General features: G+C 52.0%; 1 protein-coding gene across 3 annotated transcripts; it reads right to left on the bottom strand.

Annotated features, from left to right (window-relative positions):
• Nucleotides 1-907: 907 nt before the first annotated feature.
• Csf1 (colony stimulating factor 1) lies at nucleotides 908-20,436 on the bottom strand. Of its 3 annotated transcripts, none has more exons than XM_052179479.1 (9): nucleotides 19,987-20,435; nucleotides 16,629-16,751; nucleotides 15,274-15,336; nucleotides 13,425-13,595; nucleotides 9,991-10,138; nucleotides 7,839-8,854; nucleotides 6,978-7,030; nucleotides 6,600-6,658; nucleotides 908-3,005 (listed from the first exon to the last, which is right to left on the bottom strand). In XM_052179479.1, exons 1-8 carry the CDS (start codon nucleotides 20,023-20,025, stop codon nucleotides 6,613-6,615), a joined length of 1,659 nt encoding a protein of 552 aa, XP_052035439.1. In that variant the 5' UTR covers nucleotides 20,026-20,435; the 3' UTR covers nucleotides 908-3,005; nucleotides 6,600-6,612. The 3 variants fall into 3 exon arrangements, with proteins under 3 accessions (XP_052035439.1, XP_052035441.1, XP_052035440.1); XM_052179481.1 differs by having other exon boundaries at nucleotides 7,839-7,969; nucleotides 19,987-20,431; XM_052179480.1 differs by lacking the exon at nucleotides 908-3,005 and adding an exon at nucleotides 4,514-5,737 and having other exon boundaries at nucleotides 19,987-20,436.
• Between the last annotated feature and the right edge of the window lie 801 nt (nucleotides 20,437-21,237).

The raw sequence follows: 21,237 nt of genomic DNA, 5'->3' as shown, positions 1-21,237 counted from the left end.
GAAGGGTATTTTACTCTCCAGCATTCTATCAGCCCCGCCCTCCAGCCATAAATCTCCAGTTACAGATGGCTCACCTAGGGTAGAACTCCAGCTCTGTCACTTAGCTGGCAGGCCCTGATGGCCCAATCACTGAGGTATCTTGACAATTCTGGAACCTGGGACCTGAGCATCACCCTGAGATTCTGATTGCTTAGATATAGGGCAGGGTTTAGATATCAGGATTTTGGAAACAACTCAGATAATCTGCATTAAGCCAGGGTTGGGCACCTCTCTTCTAAAACTTTGTCCATTATATTGACCAAAACAGGAAAGCCCCTGTTGTCTCAGTTTTGCCAGAAGGTGGGTGTCTGTGACTACCAGGACCTTTACCTGCTCTGGTCCACCCTGACAGATCTCCCCAGGGAAGTCTATATCTTTGGTTTCCCTCTACTTCAGATAGGAAGGACAGGTTTAATGCCTTGCATGCACTGCACCTTCCCTTCCTCCTTCCTAGGCTTGTCCAATTTCCAGCCTACCAGCACCTCAATACCTCTGCACCCTGCTGGACCTGCTAGCATCCTCCCCTGGACGGCAGGGACCTTGAGATAGATTGCTCTTTTCAGACCCCTCGGGCCTTGGAAAGAGCCCAACCAGCCATTTTCCCAGGCTGGGCTGGGCTGGGCTGGGCTGGAGGTGGCGGAGTGGGGGTAGCAGCCAGGCCTGAGGTTTGGCTGCTTTCTGTCCTTTTCCTATTAAACAGATATGCAGATGAATGCCTTTCGACATCAATAGTACAGAAGGCTTTAGAAACACTCTGAAACCCGGAGAAAACTTTCTCCAAGCACCTTAAAAAAAATCTCAGAGCCAGCTCCCTCCCACCTACTGTTGCTGCCCACGCCCCCAAAACACTTTTCTCATGACTCACGCGTGGCAGCTTGTGCACTTCTTTTATTATTAAATATAAAAGCAGCTTCCTATTTTTAAATAGATATTTAAATGACCTTATATAAAATAATTCACCACTTCCAAGTATAAAAACGCTCACAGTTCGTGAGGCAGAGCTCCCTCGGTTTTCTCAGAGGAAAGAGGGGGTTCCGATGCACACAGGGGAGGCGCCAAAGGTGGACTGGGGCTCCTCCTGCTCCGATGTAACCAGGCGCCCACAAAGAGCTTCTTGCAATGGGTTGAATTTGCTCTTTCGTCTTTAATAATATCTGTTTAAAGTGGAGGGGTAGGAGAATGCCTTTTTTTGTTGTTGTTTTGGTGTTTTCCCTTCTATTTTAAAATATGTATTTTCTAGCATGGAAATAGTCTGTAACTAGAAGGCTAGGTAAGCCCACAAGAACTCTCCAGTGTCCTCCCCTGCTGTCTCAGGACAGGGCTGGTGGAGCCTACAGACCACTCTCCTCCCAGATCCGTGGCCTGAAAGATGATTGACCCAGTAACCAGGGAGGGCGGGAAAGGGGGACACAGCAGCATAAAGAGACCAAGGGGCAAGGGAAGGCCCTGCTGCCGCGCATGGCCAGGTCACCACAGGCAAGCCTGACCCAGGAGACAGAGGGCATTGTAAGTAAAGGGAGTTGGAAGTAAACAACCCTTTACCCTTCTCTAGACCTGGTTTGCTTGGCTAGAGATGGCAGGGTGGGGTAGGTGAGACTGGGAGGGTACCCTTGCCTACCTGGGTCAGGTCTGGAGAACCAGACCAGAAGAGGCCAAGAAGAGGGTGGGGCTGGAGCCAAGCATGTGTGGCTGGAGCATGGAGCTCAGTCCCCAGATCTCATGACAGGGCAACCTGCTCAACTCCAGGCTTCAGACAACCAGAAGGAGGCTGGCTGAGGGGCTGGAGTACAGAGCTCAACTTCAAGCTTAGGGGTACACACATATTTTCAAGACCCATTCTCAGTCATAGCTCTGCCTGTGGCCTTTGTCTCTGCCTCCCCTTCCACTCTCCCTTCCACTAGTCACTTCCCTGCTGGGAATGTCAAAGTGCAAGATGCAGAAACCTGGGCAAGGAACACAGCCTAAAGACCAGCTCTGACTGGTAGCCCGGGCAGTTCTCCCACAGCTTCACCCTGGACAATCAAAGGCTGAGGCAGGGGAAGGTCAGGGCTCAGGGGCTCCCTCAGTCAACATGTGAGGCCAGCTCAGTGCAAGAAGCCGAGAGACTGAAGGAAGTGGGAGGACATTCGGACGATGGTCGCTCATAGGGATGGACGGGACAGGCTGTTCAGCAGGTTCAGGATTCACAGTGCAACGGCTTCCTTCATGAGGGGTGCCTCTGCTGGGCACAAGAACTCTGGCAGGGGCTCTGGGCAGGAGAAGACGAGGCTAGAGCTCGATCTTCCTCTTGGCATCATGAGCCAGGTCAGACAGGTCCTGAGGGCAGGGCTGGTCTCCCTCCTTCCTGGCCATCAGAAGAGGGCACTCAGGCAAGTTGAGGGTGTAGACCCTTTAAGCTGTCTGCACAAGCAGCCAAAGGCCTCCTCTTCCCGTCTTTTGGGCTGCGTGCCTTTATGCCTTTACCGGAAATCAGGCAGTGCTGTCCCACCCTTTGAATGTCAGGCTCTCTTCTTGGGAAACAGGTCCTTGCCTGTCCATGTTGGGATTCCTTGGTACCAGTTGGGTCTTCTAGGCACAGGGCTCTTCTGTTCCTTCTCATCTGTCCTGGTCTCCCATGGGCCATACAGGCTAGTGGGTCCCTTGCCAGGTTCTGGTTTTGAGAGGAGGGAGCAGCCCCTAAGGGAAAGGGTCCTGAGCTGTTGAGCTGCCCTTCCTCAAATGCAGGGAGCCTCCAGGGCCCACAATAAATAGTGGCAGTATGTGGGGGGCATCCTCCAGCCCTCTCTCTTTAGTTGAGAGTCTAAGGGTTAGGGTGGAAAGACCCCATCAGAGCTGCTTTCATCCAGTCTTGGTAGGTAGGAGCTCTGGTAGTGACAGGCCACATTCCCAGGAAGATGGCAGGAGAGGGTAGTGGTGGACGTTCCCATAATGTCTCCTTCCATAAAGAGATAGTCCTGTGTACCCAGCTGTAGGGGAAAGAAGGGAAGAAGGCTGGTCAGCAGGGGGAGTGTGGGAAGGGTCGCTAAGGACAAAGTTGGGGGAGGTGTGGCATTCCTGTGGGTTGTTGGCTGGCTTCAGGCAAGGCTTCCTCTGGCCCTCTAGGCGACCCCAGACACCACAGAGACACCAGGCAGCTTTGCCTGGCAGTAGTCCAAGCCTTTGGACAGACTGGCCTCACCTCCTACCTCTCCTCCTGGGGGAGAAGTGACCACAAAATGAGGGACTAGCACTGGTGGAGGTCTAGGCCAAGAGAGAGAGGGCTTATTGCTCAAGAAGATGGGATCAGGGAGCAAGCTCTTGACTGTCCCTGCTAGGCTGCCCCTCAGGTAAGGCCATCGCAGTAGTCCTAGACCAGTGATCTGAGGTGATCTCTGCCAACTCTAGCAAAGAATATTTTATAGCCACCTCCATATCATTCCTTAGAGGGGGTCTGCACAGAAGACACTTGGGCAAAGGAAACTGAATAGGAAGGACTCGGACTCAAGGGGCAGAGGGTAGAGATAATGCCAGAAAAATGCCTGTTGGAGGGCTTGCCCTGTCAACAGGCATGCTCAGCCCGAGTAGCCTAGCCTCCTCCCAGATGGGATGAGGGACTTGCCTCTTGTCATCCATGGGAGCCAGGGCCCTGCCTTCTCCCCACCCCACCCCCATCTTTGTCCCCTTGCCCAGCATTCTCAGAACTCTTTGTTCCATAGCAGAAATCCCCTGGACTCCAGCCAACAGTTTGACTTTGGACCCTGTGTGGTGCCTCCCCAGTAATGTCCATAGCCCCACTGGTCAAGCCTGTGATGGGTAAGGAAGGAAGATGAGACCTACAGCGTTTGGCCCCCAGCCTATTCCATGCTTTGGATAGGAAATAAGAAGGAACTATAAACTGGACATGAGCCATGCTGGTACAGCCAGGCCATAGGCTCTGGCAGGGCATGGGGAAGAAGGCCCCAGAGGGCATGCTCTAGCCTCTGACCCAGCTCCCAGCTTCCTGGGGCTGAGGGCCTGAGTTCTCTGCAGCTTAATGTCCTTCCTTTAGTCCCCACTTCTGTGTGTCCCACTCATCTCCTTGTCAGAGTACTGGTCAATCAGGGCACAGGCACTCAGTCCCCACAGGCTCCTTGAGCCTTGAATGGGGATCAGTTTAGATCTGAGCCAACTGAGAGAAATCTTGAAATCCTTAGGTAAGGAACTTGAAATCTTGGGCAGGTCTGAGAGTTAGGACAGTCCTTCCTTGGGAAGGACAACTGGGTACAGAGAAACCAGGGCTGAGGGCAAGGTCATACAGGTGGCAGGGAGGAAGAAAACTGGTGGCCCTTGGTAAGGTGACACAGCACTGAGCCCCAAAGTCCCCAGCAACCTTTAATCTCTGATTCCCTTTGGAGGGGCTCTGTGTCCTTCTTGCAGCTGCTCCAGTGTGCCAGCTAATACATTTCACCCATCTCCACCCACACTACTGCCAGGTGGGGGCCCAGGATTCTAGAGATGGATTGTTGGCTTGCTTTAATCCAAATAAATTTCCCTGGTTCTGAGCATCTGTGAGATTCCCTCTGTTTGGGGAAGGGGCTTAGACTCATCATGTTACACATGGGACAGTTTGCTTACATGCTGCAAGGGGTATAACTGGAAAATTCAATGGATCACACAGCTAGTTTGCCATCCAGTCAGTCAGCAAATTGACCAAGCACTTTGCCAGCTACTTAGCCAATCAGCTCATCAATCAAGAACTAGTCAGTTAAGTAGTTACCAGCTAGTTGGCAGAGTAGTCAGCCAACTAGCTGGCAACATGAGTTTATTAGTTGACTGGTTAACTGGTCAGCCAGAAGGCTGGTCAGTTAGAGAAATCTGGCCAGGGTTAGTTGGTGATTCAGACCTGAAACCAGCTACCAACATTTACTAAGTTTTGACAAGGATGGACTGTGAAGGACTGTCTGTACTAGAATCGTGGATCGAAATGAAGTGCGGAAAAAAAAAATAGAAGATAGTTCCTGCCCTCTAGGGGCTTACAATCTTCTTAGTAGTGCAACATTTACATATATACATAAAATATTTAAAATACATAAAACAGTATCCAAATGTGTGCGGATTGATATAGCATTAGCCACATACAACAGAGCAGAAGGGGCATGAGTTAAAGAACAACCAGACGGTGTGGGATATCTCAGGAAGGGAAGGCTTCCCAATAGGCTGGTGTGGGTGGGCACAGAGAAGGATAATACAGGTCATATCTCCACCAATATTGTGGGCAAGGACAATAAAAGACACATATCAATGTGTAGAGGACACAACCAGGAGTTATAAAGTGACCAAATCAGGAGCTAAAACACTTTCAGTAGGCTCAGGGCATGGGCAGAAAAACAACCACGAGTTTTCAGAAAGGAGAGCGCCAACTACACTTTGGCTAAAATGGTTAAGTGTCCACGTATGGGAGTATGGGATGGCGAAGGTCTGCTGGACAGAAGCTCACGGGAAGTAGAACTGGGGTTTTTAATAGACTACAAGCTCAACATATGACAATATATGATGCAGCTGTTAAAACTAATGTGATCTTAATCTGCATGAGTAGAAGAGCACTGTCCAGATCAAGGAAGGCAACCGTCCCACTGTACTCTGAGCAGGTCAGACAACATCTGGAGCACTGTGTCCAGGGCTGGGCGCCACATTTTCAGAGGGACATTGACAAACGAGTGTGTCCAGGATGGTGAGGGGTCTGAAAACCATATCATATAAGGAATGTTTGAGGGGCTTGGCCACACTTAACACAGAGAATTCTAAAAGGGGACATGAATAGCTGACTTTAAATATCAGGCCTCATGAGAAGAGAGAGGACTGGTTGGGGAAGGGGAGAAAGAAAGGCAGCTTTGCCCAGTAAGGAAAGAATTCCCCATGTTGTATGTTGTGACCCCAGAGTTGTGTGTAGTTGAGCAGATGGGCATGCACAGAACTTGCCTGGAACTGGGAGTATGTGTCTGTGCAGGAAGCTAGCTGACTCCCTGCGGGGGATGCAAAGTAGCCCTTTTAGGCTGGGACATTGGGCCAAATAACCTCTTGATGGCACTCCCAAGATTAAATTTCTATGGCACCATGATCCTAAATCAGGGAGGCAGCAATAACCTTGGCTTGGGAGCAGGACCAGATAAGGCACAGTTTGGCAAGAAAAGGATACTGAGGAGGTCGGGGCTCAGCACCAAGCTGGAAATGCTTTTATTTGAAGGGGGCTGGCAGCCATGCAGAGACTAATGAAAATTCTCTAGGGTGGTAAAGACCTTTGAAAAGCCTCATTAGAGGAGGAGGAATGTGCTTTGGGATCAGATGTAGCAATAGCAAGAATAGAAATATAATACAGAGGTTGCAGTAACTGGTCCAGGGAAGGGATTCAGGACCAAGGGGAGACCTGAGGCCTGGAAGAGAGGGGCCTACCTAGACCTGATGATGAATGAATGGACTCATGAGTAGGGCAGAGGAAAGGAAGTCAATGTGTGGGCCTCCTGGGAGTCAAGTCTACAACAGGGATGGGTTCCTGGAGATAGTTCTTTTTACGGGATAGAAAGATATCAAAATCAGAACCTTACCTTAGATTCCTTTCTACACTGGCAGTTCCACCTGCCTGTCCTCGTCCTGCGTCAGGGAGCTGCAGGCAGAGCACAGGGTGACATAAGACTTCACAGGAGCATGGAACTGAGGGGGCCTCCTAGCTTATCCCCGACCCTACACAGGGGTTCCATCTCTGTGAGATTTAGAAGACCCAGAACTGCCCAACTCTAGGAAGAAATCAGGAGAAAGCTCCACAGTCATGGGAAGAAGGGAAGCCCTTCATTCTCGGTACCCACCCTACTCTGCAGCTCTATTTCCTCAGGGCACGGGAGAGATGCCTCTCTTTCAATCTAGGGGGGAAACAGGTCCCAAGACAGACATCCAGTGACTCCCATAGCCCCACTCCAACTGCTCACCTGCCCTCTGGCCGCCCCACAGAAGAATCCAATGTCTGAGGGTCTCGATGGCTCTGAGAACAAGAAAGATTTATCTCACTGAGGTGCTGGTATGCCCCCAAGTGTCACTGAGGGAGTTCCAAGAGTTCGTCCCACTACTCCAAGGCATGCACAGCTGAGGGAGATTCCTGGGCCTCTGAGGATGGGCAATCCTTCTCCTGTCCCCTCCCATGCAGAACACTACCTATGGGCCCTCAGGCTCCCAGAACAACAACTGCCCCTTCCCCACCTCTCCCACTTGGTTGTTCAAGAATATTCTCTCCCTCTCCTCCTTCTCCCTCTTCTTCTCCCTCTCTCTTCTTCCCCCCCTCTCTCTCTTTCTCCCTCCTTCCTTCCCCTCTTCCTCCCTTCTTAACTCCCTTCCTTCCCTTCGGCTAATTTTTTCAAGACAGGATTTCTTTGTGTAACAACACTGGCTGTCCTGGCTCTCGTGTAGATCAGACTGACCTTGAACTCACAGAGATCCACCTGCCTCTGCCTCTTGAGTTCCCAGCCAAGGAGGCTGGAGACCTCTTAAATTTGTTTGTTTATTTGACAGGATCTGTCTGTGTAGCTTTGGCTAGCCTAGAACTTGCTTTGTCCAATAGTAGACCAGAGGCCTGCCTGTGGCTCTGGATTGCTAGGGTTAAATGCACACCACCAAACCCGGCAGCTCCTGATTCTTGAAGCCACAGTCCTTCACTACCTTTTACCCTTTGGGCTGTCATCTCCACATTCCAGCAACTTCAAAGCCTATTGGAACCTGGTTAGCCTTCGGCCTGGACCCTACCCAGCCTTTGTTCTGCCCCGTAGGATGCCCTCCCCTCCTGGAGTTCTCCTTACCCTCCGCCTCCGCCTGTAGAACAGGAGACCCCCGACAGCCAGCAAGACCAGGATGATGCCCGGCACCAGCAGGTGGAAGACAGACTCAGGGACCTGGGGGTCAGAGGATCCCCCGTGCTTCTCCACATGGCCTGTGTCAGTCAAAGGAATGGAATTAAAACGGGCCACAGGCCTGGCTGCGCCCTCACGGGCTGGTCCTCCTTCCAGCTCCGCGGGGCTCCTTCGATCCCTGGTACTTCTCTTGCCCTCAAGCTCCCCAAGGGGCAGCACAATGCCCCAAGAGTGGCTTTTGGGAAGCAGTAACTGAGCAAGGGGGGCGGCTGAGTTGCTGACTCGTTGGGGATTCGGTGTTGTAATATGGGGAGAGCGTGGCTCCTGGTGGTCTCCACGCAGTGAAGATGAACCATCTGTCTTCTTAGGATTATTATTCTGTGTCTGGCCAGTGGGTCTCATAGGGTTCACCTCTGTCAACACCGTATCTGTTATATCCTCTGGCTGTTGATCCTCTGTTGATTTAGGGGATGGAGATGCTGAGAGGGCCCTGGATCTGTCAGTCTCTTCCTGGATGCTGCCCCCTACAGGCGTGGAGGGGGAAAACTTCACTTCCTGCGCCAAAAATCCCTCACTAGCATCTCCAGAAGCTTCTTCTAGGACCCAGTTAGTGTCCAGTGAAGATTCAAGAATGTCTTTCACTCCAGGGATGGGGTCCCCCGCAGAAGGATGAGGTTGTGAATCCTCAGTGAGTCTGTCCCGGTGGTTTGGTTGCTTTGTTGACTCGAGGGTCTGGCAGGTACTCCTGGGTGGTCGCTGCTTGGCACTGCCTGGGTCCTCTATGCGAAGGGGAAGCTCACTGGGCAAGAGGGAGCTGCCCTCTGTCCTCTGAGAATCATCCCAAGCCAAGCCAGCCAGAGGGGCCATGGAGGGGGCAGGGGGCTGGTGAGGGGAGGCAGAGGCCAGGTCACTGCTAGGGGTGGCTTTAGGGTACAGGCAGTTGCAATCAGGCTTGGTCACCACATCTGAAAGAACCACAGAGAGGGAGAGAGAGAAAGATGGGGAGGAGATAGAGTCACCAACCTCCAGCACAGCTTCCCCAGAGGGGTTAAGAGGGAGATAAGACCCTGGGGCATGGGGAGGGGTTCCTCTTCTAACACAGCCCTGGGGCTGGGGAGAGGGCAGAGCAGTAGTAAACGATCATGACACAGAACTCAGGCAGGAGGGATCAATATGCAGGGTCTCATGGACTAGGAACCAAAAGCAAGGTACAGACGAACAGAGCAGGACTTGGGGTGAGGAAGACCACAGGACAGTGTACTGGGGCTCTGGGGGCCAGAGGCCAAGCCAGGGGTTAGCAGCACCCAGACTAGGGGGCTGAGCAATAGCTCCTGGATTAACACAAGACACTTGGAAGCCTCCAAGACACTGGTTTCATGCACAGCCAGGAGCGGAACAACCACAGCCACTGCCACGGGCAGGACAAGGCCGGGGCTGGGAAGCAGCCAAAGTTCAGGATTTTGGAATTGAAGCACTAAGGCTGGACTTGGCTATTGTCCGGTTGCAGGACCTCAGCCCCTGCCTTGGGGAGTGAGGCTGAATGTAGGACACACGTGGCACAGGATGCAGAGACGAGTACACGCAGAGTACACAGGTAGAGAGAGTTTGAATGATGTTCAGACTTCAAATCCAGCCTTGTCCCTTGAGGGGACGTCCAAGGCATCCTGGGGACTTCTGGAGCCAGGTTATCCTGGTGCTTTGCAGCAGAGCTCCTGGAGCCAGGACCCTGATTGCCAGGTGGAGCACCTGCTCTTTCCACAGACCCCCATTTATTCAGCCAGCCTGCAGAGCCCCGGGGGAAGCCACCATGTCTACATGGCTTTATGAAAAAGCTCCCCTTACCCATTCACTACCATCACAGCCACCAGCAGGGCCTTCTCGATGCTGGCACATGAAGTTTGGCAGTGAGACAGTACATGCAGGCATAAGTCAGTGTACATGCACACACATGCCAGCAAAGACATGTGCCCAGGTACATGAAGCCACACGAGTACACAAAACACAGAAACACACTTAGCACCCAGGCTGCTTCTGGGATGCCCCTAGCCCCATGGCTCACCTTGCACCTGCCCTCCCTGTAGCTGGCCCCATCTGTGCTTACCTCGGCTAGAGCACTTAGCAAAGCTGTTGTTGCAGTTCTTGCTAAAAATTTTCCAGTCCTTTTCAAGGAGATTCTTTGTTTCATTAAAGAAATTCTTGATCTTCTCCAGCAACTGGAGAGGAGTCTCATGGAAAGTTCGGACACAGGCCTGGGAGGAGAGTGGAGCCCCCTTTGGTAAGCATGAACCTGGGCCTCCTCTCACTGTTAGTTCTGTCAAATTCTCTTGGGTTTTCTCACATGCATTTCCTTTCCCCCTTTTCTTTCCTCCCTTACATCTTCTCTGCTTTGCAGCAGTATCAGTCTTGAGGCTGAGGGATGCGTCATTTACTCAGAGATCCAGCTAACACATGTTTAAGTGCCAAGTATACGGTAATTTACCTGGGCATCAAGCAATGACCAAAAGAGAAGTGGTTCCTGGCCAAGCTGGGCATGGAGTCCAGCAGACACCAGCACTAAATACAAGTCACAGTGACGCCCCAGAGAGTGTCCTGAACCATCGGAAGGTGTGTAAACGGGCGCTAAATAAGAGCCCAGGGAGAAGATCACCAAGGGAACAGCTAAAAGATGCGAGGGAAGAGAAGGGGTGGGGCCAGGGATGATAGAAGATGCAAGGGCCCTGCGGCAGGAAAGCATAAGACAGCAAAAGCCTGAAAGAAGGCCGAAGTGGCTGCAGCTCCGCCGTGTGGGAAGAAAGTGGCAGAAATACTGCTGGAAAGAGTTCCGCCAAGGCCAAGAACGTGCTGACTCTGCCAGGAACTTGTAATTCACAGAGCCAACTGTGACACTAAAACCCCACTGGGGAGGTGGCCTGTGGTATAAGACACGTGTTTTAGGATAATCATCTTGGTACGGTGTAGAGGACAGACTGGGGAGACCAGGGGAGATGGGGTCCTTGGCTGGTGCTGCATTTCGGAAGAAGTGCTGAGGGTGCCCTGGCCTGTCTGCTGAGTGGTTTCTCTACTCTGCATTGGGCCCAGGTGCTCACACTCACACCCTCTACAGCTCTGAGAAGCCATGCCCTCCTGGGTTCCCTCCTCACCAGCTGCTCCTTCAGGCTCTGTGCCAGAGTTCCTTCTAAATAGTGCAGTGCCTCAGGACTCTGCTGGAGTCCATCTCACCTTTCACAGCAAGCGATTCTATGTGTGGTTACAGCCTAGTTCCAGAATACCAACTTTCCCCCTCAAAGCTGAGCTATTCTGAGAAGAGCAATAGGTTTTCCACACTACTATAGCTCCCTTGATTTCATCACTGCATCTCTCTGGCCCACCCACAGCAGGCTTATAAACAGTTACTAGACAAATAAATGACCTGGGCTTCGGTTCATGGCTCAGCAGCTAGATGAGGATAGACAAATGGCCAGCTTTCTGTGGCTTCAGCTCCTTGTTTGTGATGTTAGAGCAACAGCACCCCAGCCTCTCTCGGGGGCCGTTAGGTCAGGCCAGCTGGCTCTGTCCTGCATGTCTTTATAAAGCTGTTTCCCTCAAACCTGCCTTATATGCTGTAAAAGAAACCAGCCATCCTCACCTAGAACCTTGACACCCAAGCTTTCTCAGCATGGAGGTACCTGCTGCTGCTTCAGGAGCTCATAATCCTTTTCTGAGTGGTGTGGCTGGACTTGGCTCCTTGGGCTTACACTCTGTCTCTCCGCTGAGCCACCTCTCAGCAGGCACTGACTGAACAGTCACCATCCAGGAGAGACTGAGGATGGTGACTTCTATCTCAACCACTGGTGGGGCAGCTTCTCAAAACTTGGATTCCCAGGCTCACCTGGAAATCCCAGTGGGCCCAGGAGAGTAGAGTCCATAATGGTGTAAGGCAGGACTCTGCTTCGTAAATAAGCTCCCCAGGCGAGTGGCTTCATAGGAAAGAACCAGCCCTTCCTCAACCATACAGCCACTCCGGGAGATCTGCTTTTCTGTCCCCTTTGGAATGAAGTTCCTCTATCTTGTGGTCTCTATTTCCTCTCTTTCCTTTTTCCCCATCTGCCTCCAACAGCAGTCTCTGTAAGGACGCTATGTTATTTGACTTCTCAGCCTCCTTTCATAAAGCCTCCGGCTCCTTCCATTTGGTTTGCTGCCCTCTCTAGGTTTTCCTCCTACCTCAGGCTGTGTTTCATTCAAGATCCTGGATCCCATTCTCTTCTCACTGGGGTGAGAAGGGTGGGCAGGGCTGTGCAGTTCTGTGTCTCTACACACAGCGTCCGCATGGCCAGCCAGCGTGCACAGTCATGAACCGCTCCTGCAGCTGTCTAATGTGCCTCACACCAAACTGAGCTCTTCCCTCAAACCTATTCTGCCTGTGGTCGTCCTTATTTTGACATCAGTGAGAACTCCAAGGACTTGAGATGAAAGCATCCTGATTAGCCCTTTCCCTTTCTACCAGGAAGCATCACGTCCTATGTGTCTGGAGGGATCACGCCCACTCTCCTTCATTTTCCCTGCCCCACTCTGATTCAACTCACCACCATGTCCAGCTTGGCTGGGCCTCCCTCCCACTGGCCTCCTGCCCTTCAGTGCTGCTCTCCACAGCCTCCCCACCACCAGATGGTCTTCCACCCCACACGACATCCTGTCATTCACTCGCTCATGGTGACTTCTTTCAAATTTAAGACAAAAAGCCCACCTCTTTGACACCATGAATGAATGGTTGCTTCCTGCCTTTGCTCCCCCCCCCCCCCCGATCTGCACCCCATGCCTGGGCCATGCCGATGCCCTTTGGGTTCCCGATGCCAACCTTTCTGGTTACACTAGGGCTGGAGCGTAGTGCGCCTCACTCGGAACGTTTGTCTGTCCATGGCTCTTACTGCTCTTCCTCATGCTGGAGGAAGCTTAGAAGCTGCCTTTGTCTCTTCCCCTCTGCATCCTCAGTAGCACGTTAGCTCCTCGCTGCACGCTCAGAGTCGCGGGTTCCTGTTCCTCTCACTGTCACTCAGGGCTCCCCTCACCTGCTCTACACGTCTCCAATGCTAGCACCATCCTCCACTCACATACTTGCTCATTTAGCTGCCTCAGCACCCCTCCTCTCTTCATGATTTGGGGATTTTTGCCTTTTTTTTTTCTTTAAATCACAGCTCATTCCTGGTGTCCAGAACAGCACTTGCTATTCAGTGGTCACTCAGTAAGGCTTTGCTGAATGGACGAAGAAGCGTCTGACTATATTTACAGGTGCCATCATTTGACAGCTGCCTACCTCTCTTGACTATAAGACCTGTAAGGGCAGGAGGGAAGGGGAATTTCTTGCTCTAAGGATATCCTCAGGGTCCAGCACTGTGCCTTCTGTCTAATGAACGCTTGATGAAGGTGGATGGAGGAGTAACGAATGGGCAAGGGAGTAAGTTAGTAAGGGTCAGGCAAGGCAAGCACATGAGGCAGGGCGGGACCTCTGCAGCCTCCCTCTGCCCCTTCCCTGGTGCTCCAGCCCCAGAATCACCCTACCTTGTTATGCTCCTCATAGTCCTTGGTAAAGCAGCTGTTCAGGTTATTAGAGAGTTCCTGGAGCCTCTCAGTGGCGTTGGCATTGGGGGTGTTGTCTTTAAAGCGCATGGTCTCATCTATTATGTCTTGTACCAGAAAAAAGGCCTTCTTTAGGTAGCAAACGGGATCATCCTGGAACACAGGAACCAGGAGTTTAGCACCTGGCCATGGCAGCCTGGGAACCCAGGCTTTATACGAGACAACCACACCCTAGGCAGATAGAGGGCTGTAGCCTGCCATCCTGTACTCCCGAGGAAGGGACACACCACCCTGGCAATGAGGATGATGATACCCTTGGCCTGTCTTTTATTCTTCCTTTAAATCAACCATATCAGAGTTGGGTTGCTATGAAGGAAACGTGGATTCTGACTAGAGAGCTTTGGATTCTGAAATGCAGCTTTAGTCAGGGGACACACAGGGGAGGGTGGGTATCAGCCTTGCTGCCCCTCAGCATTCTCTCTCTCTCTCTCTCTCTCTTTGTCTCTGTCTCTCTCTCTCTCTGTGTGTGTGTCCTTTCTTTTCTGTGTTTATTAAAAAATTTCAGAGATTAAGGAGCACGCTTAGTTAAGTGATAGAATTTGAAACCAGGAATGTTATACCTTGTAAAATAAAAATGTATTTTTTTTTTTAGATCACATGTCCTCCAATCCACTGGCCAGAAACAGTCAAGCAGTCTAGCCTGGCTTTCTACCCCAGGATTTTTTTTTTATCAAAAAATCACAAAAGTATTTTTTGCCATATGGCCCCTTCAAATTCTCCAAAATATAAAAATACTGAGGAGCACCTCACTGTCAACAGTATAGCCTTGGGTTTTGTCTCCAAGGATACAGCAGTTGGTTCAAAGACAGAAACTACTTTTATCTCTGTATCTCTAGTGCCTGATTCCGGAAATAGGTGTCATGGTGCAAGTGACGGAGCAAGAGAATGAGGAGATGAAGCCCGGAGACTGTGCAGGCCGTGGCATGCTCACGGGCGTGCATGGGTCTGCTGCACGAGAGCCCTGAGACAGAAGGGATTCTGGATAGCCTGACTTCTCTTCAGGCTCAAAATAGGGAGGTGGTACAGTGCCCTGGGCGGGGCACATGGGAAGTGATGGAAGACCTTGCAAAGAACTGGGGAGCAGAGGGGGGCAGAGTGAAGCAGAGGAGCGAACAGAATTCAGGTGTGGAGGCGCTGCACACTTGGAACTAGACTGCTTTCTCCTGGAGCCATGGGGTTCCCACAGGTAAGGAGAAAGGAGTGAAGGCTTTGGGGTTTCAGAGGGTTCCCCCTAGTGGTAAGATGAAGAGTGCCCTGGAATCAGGGAAGTCAGGAAGGGACTGGGGACAAGGACTGGCTGCCCTGGGTGGCTGGTCACTTAGGTGTGGGGTAGAAAGCCAGGCTAGACTGCTTGACTGTCTCTGGCCAGTGGATTGGAGGACATGTGATTTAAAAAAATAAAGTACATTTTTATTTTACAAGGTATAACATTCCTGGTTTCAAATTCTATCACTTAACTAAGTGTGCTCCTTAATCTCTGCATGGGTAACAAGCAATATTTGTGGGTCTCAGAATGTTACTGTTAGGACTAATTGGAGACTGTGCCTAGCATTTAGCAAGTGTCTGATTTCTGCCAGCGTAAAGTAAGGAAACAGCAAAGGACTTAAGCTCTGGATCCTGCCCAGCCCTGCAAGCTGGACCTTGAGCACCCAGGGACCCTCATCCTGTCTGCTCTAGGTTTTCTGCTCCTTCATGCTGTTCCAGGCCACCACAGGGTGGGCTCTGAGTAGTCACTTAAGCACCCAGGGCCTTACAAACAGTTGTTACTCACCAGCTGCTCCTGGTCTACAAATTCAAAGGCAATCTGGCATGAAGTCTCCATTTGGCTGTCGATCTGTGAAATAGAACGGGCCAACGGTTACATGGTACCTACAGGTCAGCTCGGCTGCACGGTGAGAACCCAGGTTTTGGGGTGAATGATGTTTTAACTTTGCCTCCCCCAAACAGTGCCAGACTGACAAAGCAACAGCGAGGGGAAAAACTGCATCTTCCAAATGCCCAGAGGACTTAAAAACAAACAGAGACTTCCACTTGTGACCTGTGAAATCACACAATCTAGTCTGTATAAGGAAGAATCATCTCTAGGAAAATAGAGGATTTCTGGGAGGTAGTGGCGCACGCCTTTAATCCCAGCACTTGGGAGGCAGAGGCAGATTTCTGAGTTCAAGGCCAGCCTGGTCACAGAGCGAGTTCCAGGACAGCCAGGGCTACAAAGAGAAACCCTGTCTCAAAAAAACAAACAAACAAATAAAATATATAGGATGTAATCTTTTCTGGAAGGTGGCAAGGACTCTATCATGAAAAGCCTCAAAGAGAGGCTGGCCGAGCTCTGGGGAGTTTGGGTCTCTAGCCCCTGCCTCTCCTTGGAGCAGTGCTCTAGGCCCCAGAGACCCACGGTGGCACTCAGGGACCTGGGCTTCCTGTGGAAGCTGCATCCTAAGAGCGCTGCTGAGAAGGGAGACTGGGAGGCTCAGCTCCAGGGCCCACGGTCAGGCTCTGCAGATGGCCTTACCCGCTGCTGCCCCACCCTGCGAGCTTGTGGAAAGACGATAAATTCTTTAGTGAGAGGAGCAGAAGCCATGACAACAACTGGATGCTAGATGATATTTAGAATTGCTGATGATTCCGTTAAGCTTATTAGAATGGAATCTAGGTTCCCCACATGAGCAGGGTACCTCAACCTCAGGGTCAAGGGTCAAGGGAGTGAAGGCAGAAGGTGGGAAGTTAGGCTAGAGCCTCCCATCTAAATTTGGGTGGGGCCCTGGTGCCAGGCTGTCAGGGGATCTGGCTATCTAGAAGTGGGATGAACCGTCTGGACCCAGCAGGCAGACTGGGCTTACTTCCCAAAGGAGGCATTGTCTGAGTCAGAGCAGGGTCAAGGAGCCTTTTAGAGTCTACAGTGGACACTCATGGGCTGCCATTAGCTCAGGCAACAGTTAGAAGCCCACTTTCTTCACCACAGGGGACCCAGACCAAGGGGTTGGGAGGACCTAAGAAGACCAACAAGAGAAGTACCAGGATAGCCATTATCCACTTAACTATTTCCTGTAAGCCCTCTCTTTGACTCTGCCTTCCGGCTGCTGCCTCAGTTTCCTCAGTGAGGAGAAGGCATGGTCTCATACTCACCAACTGCTGCAGGACCTGCAGGTGTCCGTTCCCAATCATGTGGCTACAGTGTTCCGACACCTCCTTGGCAATACTCCTGCTCAGGAGGAGACAGAGCAGCAGCAGGCGGGAGCCCAGCCATGGCTGTAACAGAAGGGAGTCACGTCTTTCCAGCACTTCTTCTCCCTAGCTACCCCCATGTGCCACTAAGGGCAAAAAACCAAAGCCCCATTCCCATAATGCAGCACTCCCCAATTAGATTCTTATCAGCCAGGGCACCGCCTCACTCTTCCCTCATAATAACCCAAATGCCATCTTCTCCAAGAACTCTCTCAGGCTAATCCAGGACAGCTCATCAATACAGAGAACTTAAAAAAAATTAAAAAGTCTTGTTTGTTTCTGTGTTGTGTTTATGAATGTTTTGCTGCTTGCATATACACACTGGGCTTGCCTTTTGGAAGCCCCTGGACCTGGAGGTTTAAAGGGTTGTGAATCACCTTCTGGGTTTGGGATTTGAACCTGGATCCCCTGCAAGAGCAACAGGTGTTTTTAAAGGATGAGCTATCTTTCCAGCTTACTGAGAGCATCTAATGATAACACTAGTGGTGCCAACCAGTATAAGTTTTAGTGACTAAGACTCAAGGGTAAGAATTCTGTTCTTTCAGCTTTAACACTGACACAAATAGATACCTTGTAAGCTGGCTTAAAGTTTGTGGTCAGACACTTGCTTTCAGATTGCAAGCCAGAAACATCCATTACCCCTGACACCTGCCTTCCTTCCCACCTGGTTCCTCTGGTCTGGTCCTACAGGGAGAAATGCCAGGACCAAACATTGGGCACTCAACCCAAGAGGGAGACCTCCCGGAGCCTTGGACTTGCATTTCGAGACAAGTCCAGCTGACTAATGAAAGGTAATGCTGTGCTCCACTGCTGGCATCTGCCTATCTGATCAGGCCCATTGTCCAGTCAGCAAGCTCTTGCCACACCAAGAAAGTTCTCTCCCTTTCGCCAACACCCACCTGGCCCAGTAGCTGCACATCCCTAGAGTAATGGGTCTAGCTCCTGACACTTGACTACATCCTTCCTTCCTCCTTTCTTCCTTCCTCCTCTACCCTAAAGTCTTTCCATCCCTTCAGGCTCCAACAGTGTATCCCAGGAGATGCCAGCCTGAGGCAGAGGGGTTCTTGGGCTTTCTTTCCCTGGACCAAGGCTGCCCTTCTGAGCCTTCTGGCTGCCGATATCCCCCAATTCAGGGAAATGCTGGCAGGGTGGAGAGATGACTGGCACCTTCTCGGATCTGGGCTCTGCCCCAAGAGTCCAGATGATGAGACAAATGCTGTAAATAGGAGTGCATTGGAAAAACACAGGGAGGCTACGCAACAGCCCATAACACCGGGTTACGACTGACAGCCCAAAGCCTTGCCAGTGCGTACCATGAAGGAAAGGCAGCAATGGCGGGGCAGTGTGGAGGGAAGAGGGACCACGGTGATGCCTTAAAGGGATGGTGATGGTTATTAAGTCACAGGGTTGCCTGAAGAGAGGGAGAAGCTGCAGCCAGCTGTGGGTTGATTAACTACACTGGGCAAGGTTGGGCAGTTGAAAAGTTAGCCCTGAGTGGGAGTGTCAGCCGAGAGCTCCAGAACCCCACGTTCAGGACCCGTTAAAGGAAGTGACTGTGCAGAAGATAACTGTGGCCCAGGCTGCTGTCACCCAGGCTGTCAGCCATGGTGTGTGTGGTATGGAGGAAAGGACGGGGAGTGGAGATGGTCAGAAATACCTCAATCCGGCAATCTCAAGCCATTGATGTTTGAAGATAGTAAGGTAAAGACATTACTTCAGGGCTGCCTGGCCTTTGGTGGCATTTCAAGCATGCACAGAAATAATGCACAGCCACTGGCTTCAAAGATGACCAAAGGGGGGGCCACTCCTGGATCTGGATCTGTAACCCCAATGCTACCATAGACAGGGATGCACATGGACACCCAAGGGTTAATGCTCTAGCCTGCATCTGGCTGGACAGGCTCTTCCTGGCCGGCCTCTTCCTCCCACCCACTGTCTCAGCCTCTGACTATGAGAGCAATCCTGGAAGGAAACTGCTGCAGTCTCAGAGCACTTCAAGATACCACGTTCCATCATTTCCCAATCAGTAAAGTCTGCAGAGACCTGGCCTGCCCGCCTGCCTGAACCCAGAATTAGACTCTAATTTTGGCCTCCTCTCGGTCCTCTTGTTTCCCCTTCTAGTTCTCGTTCTCTCTCTCTCTCTCTCTCTCTCTCTCTCTCTCTCTCTCTCTTTCTCTCTCTCCCATCTCTTCCCCCTCTCTCCCTCCCTCCCTCCCTCCCTTCTTCTCCTTGTTGGTATGGTATAACTATAACTCTTTATCCCTTCCCCTCTTCCAAGTCTTCTGTCTTCTGCCTCTCGCTGAGCGCTGAGCCCTCCCTCCCTCCCTGTGGACCTACTTTTCTCCTCCCTGACACCTGCAACCCTCTCCTCTGCTCATCACAAGTTCTGTTCCTGCCCTCTAGATTTTTCCTTCCATTCTCCCCCAAAGAAAGCCCACTTGCTGTCCATTGAAAGTACCATCATTCCCTCTGAAAGAGCCACAGTATCATCTGCTGCCACTATGGGGGACACTTCTACTTCTGGGCAGGCCGTCATCAGCCCTGCAGCTCTGAACTCTCTTTGCACTTTCCTTGGTCAGCGGCAGAGCCCAGAATAGCCCCATCTCATTGAACCAAATTCTTCAAGAAAAGATTCGGTTCCGATTCCCCTGAAAGAGCCACCCAAATCGCTAACAGCTCCTGCACATCCACCGAACAAGTAGCAGCATGCCTATCTCTTCTTTTTCTGCCAACAGGTTGCTCATCACAGGTCCTGGAATAAAGCTGAGTGACCCTGAATTTTCCCTACCCAGAAGGTCCACTCCCAACTGGAGCCTAAAAACATGTGCAACAACCAAAGAAAGATGTCTACTGGGGATGATGCCACACACTCAGGTCTCTGTCACTCGGAACCTGGAGACCTGGTTGACCATCCTGGCAGACACTGGGCCTGTACCCATTGCTGCGACATTCCCTGCACCCCGCTTCCCATCTCTCTCTTGCCAGTGGGTAGCTCAGTGTTCTCCTCCGTGCAATGGGATGAGCAGCCTTCCCTTTACCTCCCAAAGCGCTGCAGCCCCAGGAGCAGCTATTGAAATACCGCGGGGCCTCAGCCATAGCGTAAAGCAGTAAGGAAGTCAGAACCCAGGGCCGGGAAGCCTGGGCAGCTGGCGAGAAGGGGCTGTCTGCTCCACGGGGCCGCGCCGAGCCGCCTGCTGCTTGCTGCAGAGCTCCTGCCCCAGCCCGGCCCCGGGCCCCGCGCGCCGAGGTTGCAGCTTACCGAAGAAGGGCAGCGCCCCGCGGCGCTCCGCGCGGTCATACGGGCAGCTGGGTCCCGGCACGGCGTGTTGGCCGCCCTGGTTCGCTCGCTCCCTTGCTTGCTAGTGGCTGGAGAGCCTGCGCCCCGGTCGAGGGCCACGCCGCTGTCCTGGGATGCAGAGAGCCGCAGCGACACCGAGAGCACCGAGGCAAACTTTCACTTTCCCCTGGCCGAGCTTCGCTGGCCAGCCCTCGGCACAGCCTTTTAAGCGGGCTGGCTGGCGGGGCATGTGGTTTATGGGAAATCACCCTGGCCCTCCGCCAGACACACACAGACACACACACACACACACAAACACACTCACAGGCACTGACACATACTACACCCCAGAGGCCCACTGAGCCGCCGACTCCCTTCCCCCAAGCGGGCCGCCTAGTCGTCCCCGCTAGCTCTCTTCCCAGTCGCTCTGTGGCTGTACAAGCTCCGCAGCCTTCAGCAAAGTAACTGGGGCTCCACCACCCTCCCCCTCCTTTCTCGAGCTCTGGACAAGACACTGCCTTTCCTTCTGTGCTCACCACTTGTCAATCTCGTGTGATTGTTCTCTGTCTAATGCTGGCCCCTAGGGACTTTCCCTCTAGGCCCGAAAATCCTCAAAATCTGAGCAGGAAACGGACAGAGTATATTGACTAGGACTTGAATGGGGATGGACTAACCACGGAAGACCGCCGCCTCTCTGCTGCATCTCCATTCACCTCCCTCATGGAGCCCAGGGCTGCAGGTTTGCAGATTGGCTTGTTTCAGAATCTGCTGAACTTCCTCTCCCCTGGCTGTAGGGAGAAGTGGGGAGCAATCCAGCCACCTGGCCAGGAGAGGAGGGACTTCGTCCTGTGACAACCAGCTGTGTGATTCTGTACTCTGTGCCAGGACACACTTCAGGTGCTTGACCTGGAAGGGCTGGCTGGTCCCCTGCTCCTGGGCTGCCAGACCCAGCTTATGTGGATAGGTTGGTGTGCCTGGGCCCTAGGGTTCCCTCAACTCTGTTGGAAATGCATTTGTGCAGAGATCGAGTTGTGTTTTTACATGAGAATGGATCTAAATTAATATATTGCCAGCATCAGGATCTTTTTCTTCCTTCCATTCATCCTGATTCAGTGTGTTTCAGTCCCTCCATGCCCAGATGAGCAGCATGGTCTCAAAGAGCCATCTTTGGTCGCTCGTCCTCCACATCCCTTGTCTGCCGAGCTCCGAGCAACACTGTCACTCACAAGCCGT

The sequence above is a fragment of the Apodemus sylvaticus genome, chromosome 4 (genome assembly GCF_947179515.1).
Source record: "Apodemus sylvaticus chromosome 4, mApoSyl1.1, whole genome shotgun sequence".
In the NCBI taxonomy this organism is placed as follows: domain Eukaryota; kingdom Metazoa; phylum Chordata; class Mammalia; order Rodentia; family Muridae; genus Apodemus; species Apodemus sylvaticus.
This window is presented reverse-complemented; position numbering and strand designations above follow the sequence as displayed.

Coding starts and splice junctions, on each gene's coding strand:
- Csf1 (XM_052179480.1), bottom strand. CDS start 20,025: ATGACCGCGCGGAGCGCCGCGGGGCGCTGCCCTTCTTCG. Junction 13,596..15,273: donor TTGTAGACCAGGAGCAGCTG/GTGAGTAACAAC, acceptor CCTGTGTTCCAG/GATGATCCCGTTTGCTACCT. Junction 7,031..7,838: donor TCTACAGGCGGAGGCGGAGG/GTAAGGAGAACT, acceptor TCTTGTTCTCAG/AGCCATCGAGACCCTCAGAC.